At 35.1% G+C, this 20,671-nt stretch overlaps 1 protein-coding gene across 1 annotated transcript in view; it reads right to left on the minus strand.

Annotated features, from left to right (window-relative positions):
- Window positions 1-20,671, minus strand: part of TTC6 (tetratricopeptide repeat domain 6) — a 210,017-nt gene that overhangs the window by 76,282 nt on the left and 113,064 nt on the right. Inside the window, exons 7-8 of the mRNA XM_060004656.1 lie at window positions 17,017-17,121; window positions 1,527-1,616 (exon numbers count right to left, since the gene is read on the minus strand). Coding sequence (XP_059860639.1) covers window positions 1,527-1,616; window positions 17,017-17,121 — 195 coding nt within the window. The remainder of the gene's footprint in view (window positions 1-1,526; window positions 1,617-17,016; window positions 17,122-20,671) is intronic.

Genomic DNA, 20,671 nt, shown 5'->3' on the forward strand with positions numbered 1-20,671 from the left:
GAAGTAACTATAATCCAAAGCAGCTGTAACAATGACTGTAAAGATAGCATGAATCAGGTGTAAAGAGAGCACAGGAGAGGTGGAGGTCAATTCAGAATGGAAAGGAACCTGGATTGACCAGCTTGAAGAGGTAGCATTAGGGCTGGCCTGTAAAAGGTAGTGACATTTCCATAAACTGAGAAGGGGTTGAGAACATCCCAGGCCAACAGAATAGCCTACACAAGCACAGAGAAGTGTCAAGGTGCTGGGATTTTAGTCCCCAAGGACTCTGGTGCAGGCAGAGTACAGGGTACCTGGAGGTTACATGGAAGCAGGAGCATAATGGGAGGTAAGACAGAAAATATAGTCAAGGCCAGGTTATGAGGCTTAGTTAAGCACTCTGACTTTGATAGGTGGAGTTATTCAGTTTGTTGAGATTGAGTGTTGTAATTACACCTGTGTTTTAAGAACATTGCAGGGGACAATAGGGAGGATGGATTAGAAATAGCCGTTAAAAACAGTAATATCTGACAGGTAGGTGTAAGTAATGCTACTAGAGTAGTCTATGCATTCCAAACTAGAAAGTGTCATTTGTTGGTTCAATTATGTTTTTAAGTGATGGTCACTGTTCTAGGTGCTGTGGATAAAACAAGAATGATATGACCCCCATATCACTCAGACTAATGAAAAATAAAAAGATAAAACATATATGAGGGCAAACATTTAATAAGCAATAATGATATATGTTAAAAACAGCAAAAGTGATCTATATTAAATAGAAATATTACTCCAAAAATAAGTATTACCTGACTGTATGGGGAATACGGAAGGCGGCACAGACACATATTAAACCTAGTGTAACTGACCAGAATGGGGATTTGACTTGTCCTAGGTCAATAAGGCTCTCTACTATGTGACACTCATCATCCCAAGATATCACCAAGGGGAGTAAGGGCTGAAGGCCTTAAGGAAAGAAAAATAAAACCCTTTCTTGTTTGTCCCTCATAAAGTTCAAGATATTTATTAAACCACTAATATAAGTTTCATACCTTTCTTCTTCCCTCAATTGCTCTCTTTTCTCTCCAATTGTGTTTATTAATTAGTTTATTTAGATACACTGTAGGGATAATAATGTCATGGGCATGAGTCCAATCACCATTTAGAGAATTCAGTTTTACTCTGTTTCATAGCCATAAACAATTCCCTCCCTGCATTTGGTCAAAAGATTCATAAACATGTTCGTTTGATCATTTAAAACCTGGGCAAGCAGTGATAAATGAGTGCAAACCCAGACATTTTAGGAATTTTAGGAAAACTCACAGCAGATATCCTGCTATTGATTAGTAAATAACATCTTCTGAGTGTCATAAAGACCACAGATTTGAAAGAGGAAACATGTCCTCTGCAAAGACACTAGTGAATATTCTGAGGCATTTCCCAGAATGAGGAAGCATCAAGAAATTATTTCTGAAATCGCTAGAAATAATATCTGAACTGTAGTCACATAAAGCCACCAACCCATAATTTAGAATAAAAATTATACTTACCCTAAAACTTCTATGTTGATTTAAAGTAATGACACGTTCCTTGCTTTGAGATGTAAATTTCTCAAATAAAATTCTGCTTGCTTGCACACTCTGTGATTAAAAAAAAAGACAACAGTTTTAAGCTATACAGTGGAATACTTTTAAAAGCCTATGATTACTGTTGCTTCATAGTATAACATTACCCAAAGAGCAATATACAGGAAAGGTAGAATTCTAGAAAACACCAGAGATGCATCAAAGTCTGGCTGCAGACTAGGTATTTGCAGTTAGGCTTTGGCATTGGACTTTAGCCAAATAGATACTTCTACATTATTTCTGACATCCCTGGTCTTAGGAGCAATCAATGATCCTGTGACCTCATAGGTTGGCATTGAATCTCTTTAGTACATCAACATCAGTATTATGAACAAAACATATCATTTGGAGTTACTGTCAATATGCAACTATTCACTGACAAATACAAGTAAGCATTCTAAATATTAATTGGAATGAAAATTTCCTTAAGTGCTTTATACTTTTAACTCAGTCAATTAAATTATACAAATATTTATTGTTGTAAGGGTTAACTGCTACAATAATTATGATTATTATTAAATGTGGTACTTCTCTATCTTGTAATCAGAGATTTGGATATATAGAAACAACTACAAGACCTAAGTTTCATAGCCTGGTGGATACATGATGAATAAAATCCTTCTATTGCTTTGTTTCCTGAAATTTTTAGGTCTCCACTAACATTTCAAAAATTCTAAATATTTATTCAATAGAAAATCGACTTTTAAAAGTATCATGTAGGGACTTCCTTTGCAGTCCAGGTGTTAAGACTCGGCGCTCCCAATGCAGGGGGCCTGGGTTCAATCCCTGGTGGGAGAACTATGATCTCACATACCGCAACTAAGCCCGTGCGCTGCAACTAGAGAAGCCCGTGCACCACAGAGCCTGCGTGCCACAACAAAGACCCAGCGCAGCCAAAAAAATAAATGAATAAATAAATTTTTAAAAAGAGTATCATGCAGTTATCACTGAGAATGGAACAGATATGCAGAAGGCTATGGGTAATTTAGAAATCAACAGCATTGAATTTTTGCTCATCCTCTCTGTTGTATTTACGGAAAGTAGTTATAGCACAATATAAAAGAATTACTGGACATTGCAGAAAGATACCTGGTCACTTTCATCATTATTCTTCAAAGACAAACTATGTGACACACAAGAGATTTTGGAACTATTTTACCATATGCTTGCATAAAATATTCAAATATGATGGAATAGCAGCTATTACATACTTAAAACAATGCTTTTAACAGTAACAAGGACAAAAATTTTAACACTGCACTTTATAGATATCAGAACAGCAGAACCTACTAACAATCAATGATTGCTTTTTAAAAAGAGAATGTGGAAGGAGACTTTCAAGATGGCGAAGGAGTAAGACGGGGAGATTATCTTCCTCCCCACAAATACATAAGAAATACATCTACATGTGGAACAACTACTACAGAACACCTACTGAATGCTGGCAGAAGACCTCAGACTTCCCAAAATCTGGGTGGCTGACAGGATCTTGGTTCTCCAGCCATGTGTCAGGCCAGTGCCTCTGAGGTGGGAGAGCTGAGATCAGGACATTGCTCCACCAGAGACCTTCCGGCTCCATGTAATATCAAATGGCAAAATCTCGCCCAGAGATCTCCATCTCAATACTAAGACCCAGCTCCCCTCAACTGTCTCCAGCACTGTAGCACCAGCAAGCTAAAGTGCTGGACCCCCTAGGCCAAACAACTGGCAAGACAGGAACACAATCCCACTCATTAGCATAAAGGTTGCCTAAAATCATAATAAGGTCACAGAAACCCTAAAACGCAGCACCGGATGCATTCCTGCCCATCAGAAAGACAAGATCCAGCCTCATCCACCAGAACACAGGCGCCAGTCCCCTCCACCAGGAAGCATACAAAACCCACTGACCAACATTAGCCACTGGAGGCAGACACCAAAAGCAACAGGAAGTACGAAACTGAAGCCTGCAAAAAGGAAACCCCAAACACAGTGGGTTAATCGAAATGAGAAGAGAGAGAAACACACACCAGATGGAAGAGCAAAATAAAAACCCATAAGACCAAACAAATGAAGAGGAAATAGGCAGTCTACCTGAAAAAGAATTCAGAGTAATGATAGTAAAGATATCCAAACTCTTCAAAACAAAACGCAGAAAATATAAGAAATGTTTAACAAGGACCCAGAAGAACTAAAGCACAAACAAACAATGATGAACAACACAACAAATGAAATTAAAAATTATCTAGAAGGACTCAATAGCAGAATAACTGAGGCAGAAGAATGGATAAGTGACCTAGAAGAAACAATACTGGAAATAACTACTGCAGAGCAGAATAAAGAAAAAAGAATGAAAAGAATAGAGGACAATCTCAGAAACCTCTGGGACAACATTAAATGCAACAACATTCAAATCATAGGGGTCTCAGAAGAAGAAGAGAAAAAAAAAGGGACTGAGAAAATATTTGAAGAGATTATAGTTCAAAACTACCTTAATAAGGGAAAGGAAATAGTCAATCAAGTTCAGGAAGTCCAGAGAGTCCCATAGAGGATAAATCCAAGGAGAAACATGCCAAGACACATATTAATCAAACTATCAAAAATTAAGTGCAAAGAAAAAATATTAAAATCAGCAAAGGAAAAACAACAAATAACATACAAGAGAATCCCCATAAGGTTAACAGCTGATCTTTCAGCAGAAACTCTGCAAGCCAGAAAGGAGTGACAGGACATATTTAAAGAGATGAAAGGGAAAAAACCTACAACCAAGATTACTCTACCCAGCAAGGATCACATTCAGATTCCATGGAGAAATTAAAACCTCTACAGACAAGCAAAAGCTAAGAGAATTCAGCACCACCAAACCAGCTTTACAACAAATGCTAAAGGAACTTCTCTAGGCAGGAAGCGCAAGAGAAGGAAAAGACCTACAATAACAAATCCAAAACAATTAAGAAAATGGTAACAGGAACATACATAGTGATAACTACCTTAAATGTAAATGGATTAAATGCTCCAACCAAAGGACATAGGCTGGCTGAATGGATACAAAAACAAGACCTGTATATATGCTGTCTACAAGAGACCCATTTCAGACCTAGGGACACATACAGAGTGAAAATGAGGGGATGGAAAAAGATATTCCATGCAAACGGAAATCAAAAGAAAGCTGGAGTAGCAATTCTCATTTCAGACAAAATAGACTTTAAAATAAAGACTATTACAAGTGACAAAGAAGGACACTACATAATGATCAAGGGATCAATCGAAGAAGAAGATATAAAAATTGTAAATATTTATGCACCCAACATAGGAGCACCTCAATACATAAGGCAAATACTAACAGCCATAAAGGGGGAAATCGACAGTAACATAATCATAGTAGGGGACTTTAACACTCCACTTTCACCAATGCACAGATCATCCAAAATGAAAATATTTAAAGAAACACAAGCTTTAAATGATTCATTAAACAAGATGGACTTAATTGATATTTATAAGACATTCCATCCAAAAACAACAGAATACACTTTCTTCTCGAGTGCTCATGGAACATTCTCCAGGAGAGATCATATCTTGGGTCACAAATCAAGCCTTGGTAAATTTAACAAAATTAAAATCATGTCAAGTATCTTTTCCGACCACAACTCTATGAGACTAGATAACAATTACGGGAAAAAAATTTGTAAAAAATACAAACACATGGAGCTAAACAATACGCTACTAAATAACCAGGAGATCATTGAAGAAATCAAAGAGGAAATCAAAACATACCTAGAAACAAATGACAATGAAAACACGATGACCCAAAACCTATGGGATACAGCAAAAGCAGTTCTAAGAGGGAAGTTTATAGCAATACAATCCTACCTTAAGAAACAAGAAACATCTCAAATAAACAACATAACCTTACACCTAAAGCAATTAGAGAAAGAAGAACAAAAAAACCCCAAAGTTAGCAGAAGGAAAGAAGTCATAAAAATAAGATCAGAAATAAAGGAAAAAGAAATGAAGGAAAAAATAGCAAAGATCAATACAACTAAAAGCTGGTTCTTTGAGAATTGATAAACAAAATTGACAAAGAATTAGCCAGATTCATCAAGAAGAAAAGGGAGAAGACTCAAATCAATAGAATTAGAAATGAAAAAGGAGAAGTAACAACTGACACTGGAGAAATACAAAGGATCATGAGAGATTACTACACACAACTATATGCCAATAAAATGGACAATGTGGAAGAAATGGACAAATTCTTAGAAAAGCACAAGCTTCTGAGACTGACCAGGAAGAAATAGAAAATATAAACAGACCAATCACAAGCACTGAAATGGAAACTGTGATTAAAAATCTTCCAACAAACAAATGTTCAGGACCAGATGGCTTCACAGGTGAATTCTATCAAACATTTAGAGAACAGCTAACACCTTTCATTCTCAAACTCTTCCAAAACATAACAGAGGAAGGAACACTCCAAAACTCATTCTATGAGGCCACTATCACCCTGATAACAAAACCAGACAAAGAGGTCACAAAAAAAGAAAACTACAGACCAATATCAATGATGAACGTAGATGCAAAAATCCTCAACAAAATACTAGCACACAGAATCCAGCAGCACATTAAAAGGATCATACACCATGATCAAGTGGGGTTTATCCCAGGAATGCAAGGATTCTTCAATATACACAAATCAATCAATGTGATACACTATATTAACAAACTGAAGGATAAAAACCACATGATAATCTCAATAGATACAGAAAAAGCTTTCAATGAAATTTAACACCCATTTATGATAAAAATCCGCCAGAAAGTAGGCATAGAGGGAACTTACCTCAACATAATAAAGGACATATATGACAAACCCACAGCCAACATCATTCTCAATGATGAAAAACTGAAACCATTTCCTCTAACATCAGGAACAAGACAAGGGTGTCCACTCTCACCACTGTTATGCAACATAGTTTTGGAAGTTTTAGCCACAGCAATCAGAGAAGGAAAAGAAATAAAAGGAATCCAAATCGGAAAAGAAGCAGTAAAACTGTCACTGTTTGCAGATGACAAGTTACTCTTCATGGAGAATCCTAAAGATGCTACCAGAAAACTACTAGAGCTAATCAATGAATTTGGTAAAGTAGCAGGATACAAAATTAATGCACAGAAATCTCTTGCAGTCCTATACACTAATGATGAAAAATCTGAAAGAGAAATTATGGAAACACTCCCATTTACCATTGCAACAAAAAGAATAAAATACCTAGGAATAAACCTACCTAAGGAGACAAAAGACCTGTATGCAGAAAACTATAAGACACTGATGAAAGAAATTAAAGATGATATAAATAGACGGAGAGATATACCATGTTCCTGGATTGGAAGAATCAGTATTGTGAAAATGACTATACTACCCAAAGCAATCTACAGATTCAATGCAATCCCTATCAGACTACCAATGGCATTTTTCACAGAACTAGTAAAAAAATTTCACAATTTGTATGGAAACACAAAAGACCCCAAATAGCCAAAGCAATCTTGAGAAAGAAAAAAGGAGCTGGAGGAATCAGGCTCCTTGACTTCAGACTATACTACAAATCTACAGTAATCAATACAGTATGGTACTGGCACAAAAACAGAAATATAGACCAATGGAACAGGATAGAAAGCCCAGAGAGAAACCCACATACATATGGTCACCTTATTTTTGATAACAGAAGCAAGAATATACAATGGAGAAAAAACAGCCTCCTCAATAAGTGGTGCTGGGAAAACTGGACAGCTACACGTAAAAGAATGAAATTAGAACACTCCCTAACACCATACACAAAAAGAAACTCAAAATGGATTAAAGACTTAAATGTAAGACCAGACACTATAAAACTCTTAGAGGAAAACATAGGCGGAACACTCTATAACATAAATCACAGCAAGATCCTTTTTGACCCACCTCCTAGAGAAATAGGAATAAAAACAAAATAAACAAATGGGACCTAATGAAACTTAAAAGTTTTTGCACAGCAAAGGAAAACACAAACAAGACGAAGAGACAACCCTCAGAATGGGAGAAAATATTTGCAAACGAAGCAACTGACAAAGGATTAATCTCCAAAATTTACAAGCAGCTCATGCAGCTCAATATCAAAAAACAAACAACCAAACCCAAAACTGGGCAGAAGACCTAAATAGACATTTCTCCAAAGAAGGTATACAGATTGCCAACAAACACAGGAAAGGATACTCAACATCACTAATCATGAGAGAAATGCAACTCAAAACTACAATGAAGTATCACTTCACACCAGTCAGAATGGCCATCATAAAAAAATCAACAAATAATAAATGCTGGTGAGGGTGTGGAGAAAAGGGAACCCTCTTGTGCTGTTGGTGGGAATGTAAATTGATACAGCCACTATGGAGAACAGTATGGAATTTCTTTATAAAACTAAAAATGGAACTACCATATGACCCAGGAATCCCACTACTGGGCATATACCCTGAGAAAACCATAATTCAAAAAGAGTTGGGGCTTTCCTGGTGGCGCAGTGGTTGAGAGTCCGCCTGCCGATGCAAGGGACACGGGTTCATGCCCCGGTCTGGGAAGATCCCACATGCCGCGGAGCAGCTGGGCCCGTGAGCCATGGCCCCTGAGCCTGCGCATCCAGAGCCTGTGCTCCGCAACGGGAGAGGCCACAACAGTGAGAGGCCCGCGTACAGCCAAAAAAAGAAAAAAGAAAAAGAGTCATCTGCCACAATGTTCATTGCAGCACTATTCACAATAGCAGGACATGGAAGCAACCAAAGGGTCCATCGACAGATGAACTGATAAAGAAGATGTGGCACATATATACAATGGAATATTACTCAGCCATATAAAGAAACGAAATTGAGTTATTTGTAGTGAGGTGGATGGACCTAGAGTCTGTCATACAGACTGAAGTTAAGTCAGAAAGAGAAAAACAAATATCGTATGCTAACGCATATATACGGAATCTGAAAAAAAAAATGGTTCTGAAGAACCTAGGGGCAGGACAGGAATAATGATGGAGATGTAGAGAATGGACTTGAGGACACACGGGAGGGGGAAGGGTAAGCTGGGACGAGGTGAGAGAGTGGCATGTACTTATATATATTACCAAATGTAAAATAGATAGCTAGTGGGAAGCAGCCACATAGCACAGGGAGATCAGCTTGGTACTCTGTGAGCACTTAGAGGGGTGGGATATGGAGGGTGGGAGGGAGATGTAAAGGGGAGGAGATATGGGGATATATGTATATGTATAGCTGATTCACTTTGTTATAAAGCAGAGAGTAACACACCATTTTAAAGCAATTATACTCCAATAAAGATGTTAAGAAAAAAAAAGAGAGAGAGAGAATGTGGTCCATATCCTTGAACCTGTCAGGATATGGCCCAGCGCAATTACAGCATTGCTTACCTGATACATGATGTAAAAATTCTCCTCCTCTACTATAGGGATATTGCTAAAATTAGTATGCATGTAATAAAAGCTGGGATGCAGATGGAAAGGGAAACAGTTTTGCTGCCTTAAAAGTCAGTTATGACTTCTGCTTCCAATTATGACATGCTAGGTACTTCTACTGAGAACAACTGCTGAGAACAGCTAAGAAAGTATGTATTATGTCCAAGATAATCTTCAAAGCACCAAAAAGCTAACAAGATGATGAAGAAATACTGAGTAAAAATACAGGAAAAAGCAAAAACCTGAAAATGTAAACCCAGTTTTCAAAGATGATTTTGTTTGCAAGATATTTGCCAAAACCGTTGCAAAGCTGAGCTGCACATCTGCAACTTTTTAGGGCAAGAATGACAGAAATCCAAGCCCAGAATCTTCCTGAGGTTTGGAAACTGATTTTATATATATATAATATACAAGTATCCAAGGCTACAGGGATATTACAGGGCTATATCCTCAGATTAGGAGTGAATGGAAGTAAATCAACATTTGTGTATACTTTCAGCCTAGGTTCTGTCACAAGGTGTTCATAGAAACTCAAGCCTCAATCTTAAATTTAGGTTGAGTGGTACAGATCTCAGGTTCTGGAAAAAAATTTTTTTCTCTAGAGGAGGAACTGCCATTCCAGGTCTCAAATACTTACTAAAAATAATGTTTTAAATACAATGATAAATATTTAAAGACAGACAGGTACACAGAGAAACAAAACACCAGAACATAATAGGTTTGGAGGAAATATATAAATTCTAAAAAGAAAAATACAAAACCAAATTTAAAAATACAGAGAACAAGTTTAACAATATATTAGACATAACAGAAGAAAGAATTTATGAACCTGAACTAAAGACAGATTAGAAGAAATTGTCCAGGATCCAGTTTCAAGAGAAAAAAATGTAGCTAATACATGCGATTAAAGTCCCAGAAAATGAAAGAGAGAATGGACAGAGGCAAAATATGAAGAAATAGTGGCTAAAAATTTGACATAGCTGATGAAAGATATCAAACCACAGATTCAAAAATCCCAATCTTTCCTAAATACAATAAATAAGAAGAAATGTACAACTAGACACATCATACTGAAACTGTATAGAAGAAAAGAGAATAACTAAAAAGTTAGGGGAGGATGCAGAGAATTGATTATCTTCAAAGGATTCATACTTAAGACTCAATTCTCAACAGCTATAGTGGACACCAGAAAATTGTGGAACATCATTAGTGTGCTAAAAGTAAATATTTGCAATAGTATTATCCCCAAGTAAAATATCCCACAAGCATGAATATAAAGACATTTGAAACAAAGAGAAAACAGGATTTTACCACTTCCCTTAAAGCAAGCTCTAAAAGATATACTTTAGCAGAGGGCAAAATGATTCCAGACAGGATGGTCTGAGATGCTCAAAAAATAGAAAGGTTCATTTTTATAGTATAATGTTATATAAGTAATTTAGTGTTGTAAGCAAAAGTGAATAGATGAAAATCTGTGTTAAAAAATAATTTTTGCCCACAAAAAAAAAAATAGAAAGGCAAAGACAGAGAGATAAATACATGGGTAAAACATAAGGAATATTGCATAAAATGATAAGAATAATGTCTCTGGAATTTTAAAAGATACGGATCTAAAAATGTATCAAAGTTAGAGCATATTAAATCAAAAAGGAGTAAATGGAATAAAAGGTTTAAAGTCATTGTAGTTTCCTGGAAGAGGATAAAGGTATTGATTAATATTAGATATTGAGGGACTTCCCTGGTCTAGTGGTTAAGACTCCATGGTTCCACTGCAGGGAGCACAAGTTTAATCCCTGGTTGGGGAACTAAGATCCCATATGCTGCATGGTGCAGCCAAAAATTTAAAAAAACAACAACAAAAAAAAAACATTAGCTACTGATAAGTTAAACATATATATTCTATGGAAACCATCATAGGAATAAGAAACAATATATATAACTTCCAAAGTAGGCATGATAAAACACAATTTACCCAAATAGTTAAAAAATGGAAATAAGGGCAGAAGACCTTAACAGACATTTCTCCAAAGACATACAGATGGCCAGTAGGCACGTGAAAAGATGCTCGGCATCACTAATTATTAGAGAAATGCAAATCAAAACTACAGTAAGGTACCATCTCACACCACTCAGAATGGCCATCATTAAAAAGTCTACAAATAACAAATGTTGGAGAGGGTGTGAAGAAAAGGGAACCCTCCTACACTGTTGGTGGGAATGTAAGTTGGTGCAGCCACTATGGAAAACATTACGGTATGGAGGTTCCTCAGAAAACTAAAAATAGAATTACCATATGATCCAGCAACCCCACTCCTGGGCATATACCCAGACAAAACTATAATTCAAAAAGATACATGCACCCCTGTGTTCATAGCAGCACTATTCACAATAGCCAAACATGGACACAACCTAAATGTCCATCGACAGATGAATGGTTAAAGAAGATGTGGTACATATACACAATGGAATACTACTCAGCCATAAAAAAGAATGAAATAATGCCATTTGCAGCAACATGGATGCAACTAGAGACTATCACACTAAGTGAAGTAAGTCAGAAAGAGAAAGACAAATACCATATGATATCACTTATATGTGGATTCTAAAATATGGCACAAATGAACCTATCTACAAAACAGACTCACAGGGCTTCCCTGGTGGCGCAATGGTTGAGAGTCCGCCTGCCGATGCAGAGGACACGGGTTCATGCCTTGGTCCGGGAAGATCTCACATGCTGCGGGGTGGCTAGGCCCGTGAGCCATGGCCACTGAGCCTGCACGTCCGGAGCCTGTGCTCCACAATGGGAGAGGCCACAACAGTGAGAGGCCCGCGTACCGCAAAGAAAAAAAGAAAAAACAGACTCACAGACATAGAGAACAGACTCGTGGTTGCCAAGGGGGAGGGTGGTAGGGGAGCGAAGGACTGGGAGTGTGGGATGAGCAAATTTAAACTACATATATAGGATGGATAAACAACAAGGTCCTACTGTAGAGCACAGGGAAATATATTCAATATCCTGTGATAAACCATAATGGAAAAGAATTGTTTAAATGTCTGTATGTGTGTAACTGAGTCACTTTGCTGCACAGCAGAGATTGGCACAACATTGTAAATCAACTCTACTTCAACAAAAAATAAATAAATAAAAATTTTAAAAATTAAATCAGAATATATTATATGCAGACCACTGACATTTTTTAAAGGAATAATAAAAAAGATAAATTTAAGATAGGAAATAAAAGGAGAACATAAAACAAACAAAGGGCAGCATCTATGAAAACAAAAATCAAATGGCAGGATAAAACAAAAAATATCAGTAATCATAATATATATAAACAGGTAAAATTTGCTTTTAAAAGAAATGAGACACACAGATCTTTGTATCTAAATATCATTTCCCATTCAAAGAAACCAGGAGTCTCTGAACAAAGGTCTGATTACAGTTCTGGTGAATGGGAAGTGTTCTGGGCCCTCTTTTTGTACCAGAAAGTCCTGTTGGATCCTTTTCCTTCTGGTCATTGGGTGTGAACAACCACCAGTACCAATTTACTTCTGGACTACCTTTCTAATACATTAATCCATCATCACCAGTTCTAACCAACGCTTCTTATAATTGCTACAATTCCTACTTCTGTTCAGACAATTCTGCCTACTCTCAATTCCCTATATTCACACTTTTCTATATACAAAGACAGAAGAATACATGCTCATACTTTATAAACACACAGTTTAGACAACACTGTACTCATATTGCAGACCCCCCTATTGTGTCAGTTCATTTAGAATCAGATGCTATCAGTGGAGGATAAAGAGAGAGGGAGCAACATGCAGGGGGAGCCTTCAGACCATGATGTAGATCTGACAACTGTGGAAGTGGAAAAGAGAGAAAGGACTGGGTAGGAAGAGCTTCAGATTATGGACCAGTTCTGAGAAAGAGTCAGCCAGGCAGATGGAAAGTCTCTGAGCCAAAGCACCTGATAAAACAGTCCCACATTGAACTGGAAAGGGTCAGCTTTAGAAAGCCCCTGTGCTTAGTCACTGTCTGGGAGCAGTCCAGAGGAAGAATGGCCCTGGAGTGAATGCCACGGTAGATCTACAGGACAGCAGCTGGAGGCTGGCCAAGTATGCTCTTCCATCAGATTCTCTTGAAGGAAATGTGAGCATCACATCTTTTCTTGTGAATGCCACACCTACTTACACAATTAATATTCACCCATCTTTTACATTAAAGAATCTTTTATATAATTTGTTATTAATCTTCTCTTTTTAGTTCATGGCATCGTTTCCCAAAAAAATATAATTATTATTTTCTTAAGTAAATGAAAAGTTTAGATTACACTTAAAAAAAGGAAGTGCAAATATACACAATAATCTTCCAATTTAAATTACACATACACTTTGGCCAGGAATTTCAAATAGAAAAAATACACATACGTATGCAAAGATACGTGCAAGTATGTTTTAAGAGAAAAAAAATCAAGATGCAGAACGATATAGATTACCTTATTCCACATATGTAAAAACATTAATCCGCACGAACCTGCATGACATAAATAAAAATGAAAATGTCCGAATAGATACATACAATGTATTTGACAATAGCTGATCTCAGGGAGAAGAGGACTGGGGAGGACAGCATTCAAGATGGGGCGTGCTCTTTATGCCATACACATCTTTGTATTTGAATTTTTTCTGCTACTTGTGCAAGTTCTTAAGTAATTTTAATAGGTCTTACCACTCTGAAAACAGCACAGACAACAATATTGCTAAAGAAAATAATGGTTTAACAAAAGACAAACTAGAAAGAAAATTTTGAAAAGAAACCACAAAATAGAATAATGTTAGTAACACCAAATTAACCACATGCCACTTATATGGCTCATATAAAACAAAACAAACAACAAAGAGATGATTAAAATGAAAATATTCCTGAACACAAACAGATAACAACACAGGGCTGGCCATATTAGAGTAGAATTGCAGCATTAAATAGGCCAAAGTAGGTCATTCAAAACTGATAAGAGACAGAATTCATAAGAAAGTAAAACACTGCCAAATTCATAATAAAGATAAACAGCTTCTACTCACATAAAGTAAAAGCTATTAGTAACATATGGAGAAATGGACAAAACACAGGTGCATTGAAAATCTCAAAAAGTATTTTTTAGATCAAGTGAAAGAACTATGCCACAGAAGAATGCAATAACAGAACAATATAACAGCCCTACCTATTATTAACTGAGCACTTACCATTCAACAGGCAACACACTATACAGTCTCTTATTAAATCCCCAGAACACCCAAATTACATACAAAACTCTGAGACTTCAAGAAGTTAAGACACTTATGAAAACAAAGTTAAGATACTTAAGAAAAACTTATGGTTACCAAAGAGGAAAGCGGAGAGAGATAAATTGGAAATTTGGAATTAACAGACACATACTACTATATATGAAATATTATAGATAAACAACAAGGACCTACTGTATAGCATAGGGAACTATATTCAATATCTTGTAATAACCTATAATGGAAAAGAATCTGGAAAAGCAAACACATATACATACATATATATATGTGTGTGTGTGTGTGTGTATAACTGAATCACTTTGCTGTACACCTCAAACATGGTAAATCAACTATACTTCAATAAAAAAATAAAAATTTTTAAAAAGAAGTTAAGATACTAATACAAGGGTATCCAGAAAACAAGTGGGATTCAAATCCAAGATTGTCTGATTACAAAGCCTGCACACCACTTAGTGCGGCTACAATATAAGTCACTGCATATAATAGCACTGAATTAGTATTGTAGATACTATTGGGATATCTAGTAAACCACAAAGCAAATATCAATAAATTCCAAGAAACTGTTACTCTAAAGAACATATTTTCTTATGTTAATAAGGATAAACAATAAAAATTAAACAGAATAATTTCAACAAGTTAAAAAAACACTTTCCCCCATAAGTTGTGTATCAATAAGATAAAGAAAACTGCAATAGAAATTATTTAGAAAATAAATGAACAAACCATAAATAAAAATGTATGAAATAAGGTCAAAATACTTATATTTGTTAAAAATATGAAAGGTAAAGAAATTAAATTTTCAACAAGAAATTAGGAAAATGCCCAAATAGAGATGTCAACCTTCTGTGGAAGCAGGAAACAAATAAACAAAACATTTTGAAAAAAAGAAACAACAAAAACTCAGAGGGGCAAAAACTGAATTTATAACTAATCCAAAAGTTTTTTGGTCAAATATGGTAGGTTGGACTCATTTGTTTTTCTGGATGACTGGTCATGATATCTAATAGCTACGGAATCATACACCATAAACCTTGCTAAAAAAATTAAAGACATGGTTTTACACTAGTGTGGGTATAGTAATTTGACAAGTAGAGAATAAAGCACTTGTAATTGAAAATAAATGAGAAAAGACAAAAAAATATACTAATTTCTAGAAAATTCATTCTAGGGAAGAAAAAAATTCCCCAAATATCATTAGAAATGGGAAAGAAAACAATGCAACTTTAGAAATGGAGATTAAAACTAAAGAGAGAATATATACAAACTCTGCATATAAGCTTATAAATTTCAACTGAATACATGGCTTTCTGTAAGAATATGTTACCAATTGACTTCAGAAAAAATATTAAACATGAATAACCCAAGAATTAGAAAATAAAAAGTTTTAACTATCAAAAAATTACCTTCCCAAACAGTTCAAATGTTTCAAGACAGTGAATTCTTCCACATTTTCAAGGTTATTCCTAAGCTATTTTAATTCCAGAATATTAAAAAAGAAGAAATGCTACCCAATTAACTTTATAAAGCAAGAATGACTTTGATAACAGAGTCCAATAAAAAAAATACACTAAATACATATTTCACTCATGAGTATATATTTTAAAAATACAATAAAATATTGCTAACAGAATTCAATACAATATTTAAAAATAATACATCATAATCAAGGAATATAAAGATGTTTCAATATCAACAATGATGTTGATGACCATTTCAAACAAGAGCACATATGGACAGAATTTCTTTGATTTAATCTTATCTCTGAATTTATTATGCTAATACCCTGGTATGCTTTCCCCATGATTAACTTTTTTGTCTTATTCTTTCCTGATATATGTGTTATCAGTAAGCTATCTAGGATCCTATGCAAATAACCTAATTCTAAATACCATTAAAAATGCATGCACCATGATGTCCATCACAGAATTATTTTAAGAGGAAAATATAAGTAGGAAGAAGAAAGGGGCAGGGGGAAGGAGAATAAAAGAAGAGGAGGAGGAAGAAAAAGAATTTTTAACAATGAAAGAAAATGGACGAGAAAGTGGGCAGTGATTGTCTTGAGGGAGAAAAATAACAGATGATTTTGGTTTTCTTCTCTTCATTTTTCTAATTTTTAAAATAAGCTGTATAACATAAAATGAGAACAAGCAAACACTTTAAGGGAAGAAGAAAATAGATTAATAATTGTATTGGGTAGTTTTAAACTTTCTTAAACATTAACTAAAAATGCACTTTTAAAAGCAAATGAAAATATCATAAAGATCTTCTAAACAACCCAAGAAGCTTTATATCTTGTCAGTCAAAAAAATGATTCATTCAGAAAGAAAAGAGAATACTCTTTTTGACTGGGTAAATTAACATGGATAAGTACAACATTTTTTTTTTAGAAATATACATATAAGTGTATGTGCATAAGTGTACATATAGTTAGGGGTTATGTGTGTATATATGTATACACATATAACACATACATATAAAAATTATTTATTTTATATGTATAATTTTTATAGTGCCATCCAATCATTCAATTATGTCAATCTTTACCGACAATTTACATAACAACTATCCAGTAAAATTTAATGTCATAGTCAATTATACAGTCTAATTATTAAACAACAATAGAGAAAGGTCATTCAGTATTTTACCTCATATTTTGGATATACGGTTTCCTTTATGACAGATACTGGAACAGAGAATTTGGGTGAAGTCAGATTCCAAAACAACTTGGTAAATCCTGGATAAGCAGACACCTTTGAAAATAACATAAAAGGCTATTAGAAACTAACAAATGGTCCCTAGGGTAAATACCCAAGCTCCTATCAAAATTAGTTCTAGCTGCTGAGAAAATGAGGTGATTGGTTCCACAGTGTCTGCAAATCTGGGAAAGACAATTTATCATACCCATCAGATTAGCAAAAATATAGTCAGCAATTTCAAGTGATGCCAAGGATGTGGGAAATTAGTAGAACCACACTAGAGGCAAACTGGCCATTTCTAGTAAAATAGAAAATGTACATGCCGCATAATCCAATAATTTCACTTCCAGCTACATATTCTAAGGAAATTCTTCCACATATTCATGAAGAGATATGTACAAGGATGCTGATACAGCATACGAACTAGCAAAAAACAAAGCCCAATTTAAATGTCAATTAATAGAGAAACAGATGAATAAAATGTGGTGAATTCTAAAAACTAAACACTGTAAAGCCATTCCAGCACAAAAATTACAAACCATAGATGGATCTTAGAAGCACAGTATTAACAGTAAAATAAGTAACTTTTAGAAAGATACATACAAAATCGTGTCATTTATATAAATGTACCTAGAACACACAGAACTATAGTATTTATTGTTTAGGGTCATAAGTACATCTAATAATGTATAAAATCATGGACTGGAAAAAAAGATAATTGTAACAATAACTGTCCTTGAGTAAAAAGGAAGAGAAATGGAATTACGAAGAAGTACAAGAGGACTTAATTTGTTTTTAAAATGTCTTTTAAAAAATCTGGAACAAGTATAACAAAATATTACTTACAAATTTTTGATAACATGTACCAATGTGTTTGTTAGTTTGGTTTCTGTATTTATTTGTTTCTTTAAACCTTTTCAAATAAAATTTAATCAGGCATAGAAGAATTTTTAGGGAGGTGAAACTATCCTGCATGATACTAGAATTGTGGCTAAATGACATTCAGTTCTCAAAACCACCGAACTTTACAGCACAAAGACTGACACAATGTACGCAAATTTTTAAAAAAATCATTTAGGAGGTCAAGAGGAATCCCAGGATAGTAACCTTGGAAATGAGTAGGGTATATAAGACTAAAGGCAAAAGAAACTGTATGTAGCACTACACTTTAGTTGATAAAGTTGTTTCCCACAGGAATATGGGTTAATAATTCTGATACTTCTATACTGGAATTAAACAATTAAGTAAATGGATGGAGGATGGTGGGAGCCAGGTTTGTCACTCACTGTAGGGAGCTTAAAGATAAGTAAGGGAGGAGGTTAGAATGATACATGTGGTCATGAATTAGAGTTGTAGACATCAGTATGAACTCATGCTTAGCTTAAGTTAGACAAAGATGGTTACATATACGACAATCCAAAACCTGTGGGATGTGGCAAAAGCAGTTCTAAGAGAGAAGTTTATTGCTATACAAGCCTACCTCAAGAAACAAGAAAAATCTCAAATAAACAGTCTAACCTTACACCTAAAGGAACTAGAGAAAGAAGAAAAAACAAAACGCAAAGTTAGCAGAAGGAAAGAAAGCATAAAGATCAGAGCAGAAATAAATGAAATAGAAACAAAGAAAACAATAGTAAAGATCAATAAAACTAAAAGCTGGTTCTTTGAGAAGATAATCAAAATTAATAAACCATTAGCCAGACTCATCAAGAAAAAGTGGGAGAGGACTCAAATCAATAAAATTAGAAATGACAAAGGAGAAGTTACAACAGACACCGCAGAAATACAAAGCACCCTAAGAGACTACTACAAGTAACTCTATACCAACAAAATAGACAACCTGGAAGAAATGGACAAATTCTTAGAAAGGTATAACCTTCCAAGACTGAACCAGAAAGAAATAGAAAATATGAACAGACCAATCACAAGTAATGAAAGTAAAACTGTGATTAAAAATCTTCCAACAAACAAAAGTCCAAGACCAGATGGCTTCACAGGTGAATTCTATCAAACATTTAGAGAAGAACTAACACCCATCCTTCTCAAACTCTTCCAAAAAATTGCAGAGGAAGGAACATTCCCAAACTCATTCTATGAGGCCACCATCACCATGATACCAAAACCAGACAAAGACACTACAAAAAAAGAAAATTACAGACCAATATCACTGATGAAAATAGATGCAAAAATCCTCAACAAAATACTAGCAAACAGATTCCAACAACACATTAAAAGGATCTTACACCATGATCAAGTGGGATTTATCCCAGGGATGCAAGGATTCTTCAATATATGCAAATCAATCAATGTGATACACCATATTAACAAACTGAAGAATAAAAATCATATGATCATCTCAATAGATGCAGAAAAAGCTTTTGACAAAATTCAACACCCATTTATGATAAACACTCTCCAGAAAGTGGGCATAGAGGGAACCTACCTCAACATAATAAAGGCCATATATGAAAAACCCACAGCAAACATCATTCTCGATGGTGAAAAATTGAAAGCATTTCCTCTAAGATCAGGAACAAGACAAGGATGTCCACTCTAACCACTATTATTCAACGTAGTTTTGGAAGTCCTAGCCACGGCAGTCAGAGAAGAAAAAGAAATAAAAGGAATACAAACTGGAAAAGAAGAAGTAAAACTGTCACTGTTTGCAGGTGATATGATACTATACATAGAGAATCCTAAAGATGCCACCATAAAACTACTAGAGCTAATCAATGAATTTGGTAAAGTTGCAGGATACAAAATTAATGCACAGAAATCTCTGGCATTCCTATACACTAATGATGAAAAATCTGAAAGAGAAATGAAGGAAACACTCCCATTTACCATTGCAACAAAAAGAATAAAATACCTAGGAATAAACCTACCTAGGGAGACAAAAGACCTGCATGCAGAAAACTATAAGACACTGATGAAAGAAATTGAAGATGATACCAACAAATGGAGAGATATACCATGTTCTTGGATTGGAGGAATCAATATTGTGAAAATGACTATACTACCCAAAGCAATCTACAGATTCAATGCAATTCCTATCAAATTACCAATGGCATTTTTTATGGAACTAGAACAAAATAATCTTAAAATTTGTATGGAGACACAAAAGACCCCAAATAGCCAAAGTAGTCTTGAGGGAAAAAAACAGAGCTGGAGGAATTAGACTCCTGGGCTTCAGACTATACTACAAAGCTACAGTAATCAAGACAATATGGTACTGGCACAAAAACAGAAACATAGATCAATGGAACAAGATAGAAAGCCCAGAGATAAATCCATGCACCTATGGTCAACTAGTCTATGACAAAGGAGGCAAGGATATACAATGGAGAAAAGACAGTCTCTTCAATAAGTGGTGCTGGGAAAACTGGACAGCTACATGTAAAAGAATTAAATTAGAACACTCCCTAACACCATACATAAAAATAAACTAAAAATGGATTTGAGACCTAAATGTAAGACCAGAAAATATAAAACTCTTAGAGGAAAACATAGGAAGAACACTCTTTGACATAAATCACAGCAAGATCTTTTTTGATCCACCTCCTACAGTTATGGAAATAAAAACAAAAATAAATGGGACCGAATG

The sequence above is a fragment of the Delphinus delphis genome, chromosome 2 (genome assembly GCF_949987515.2).
Source record: "Delphinus delphis chromosome 2, mDelDel1.2, whole genome shotgun sequence".
NCBI lineage: Eukaryota > Metazoa > Chordata > Mammalia > Artiodactyla > Delphinidae > Delphinus > Delphinus delphis.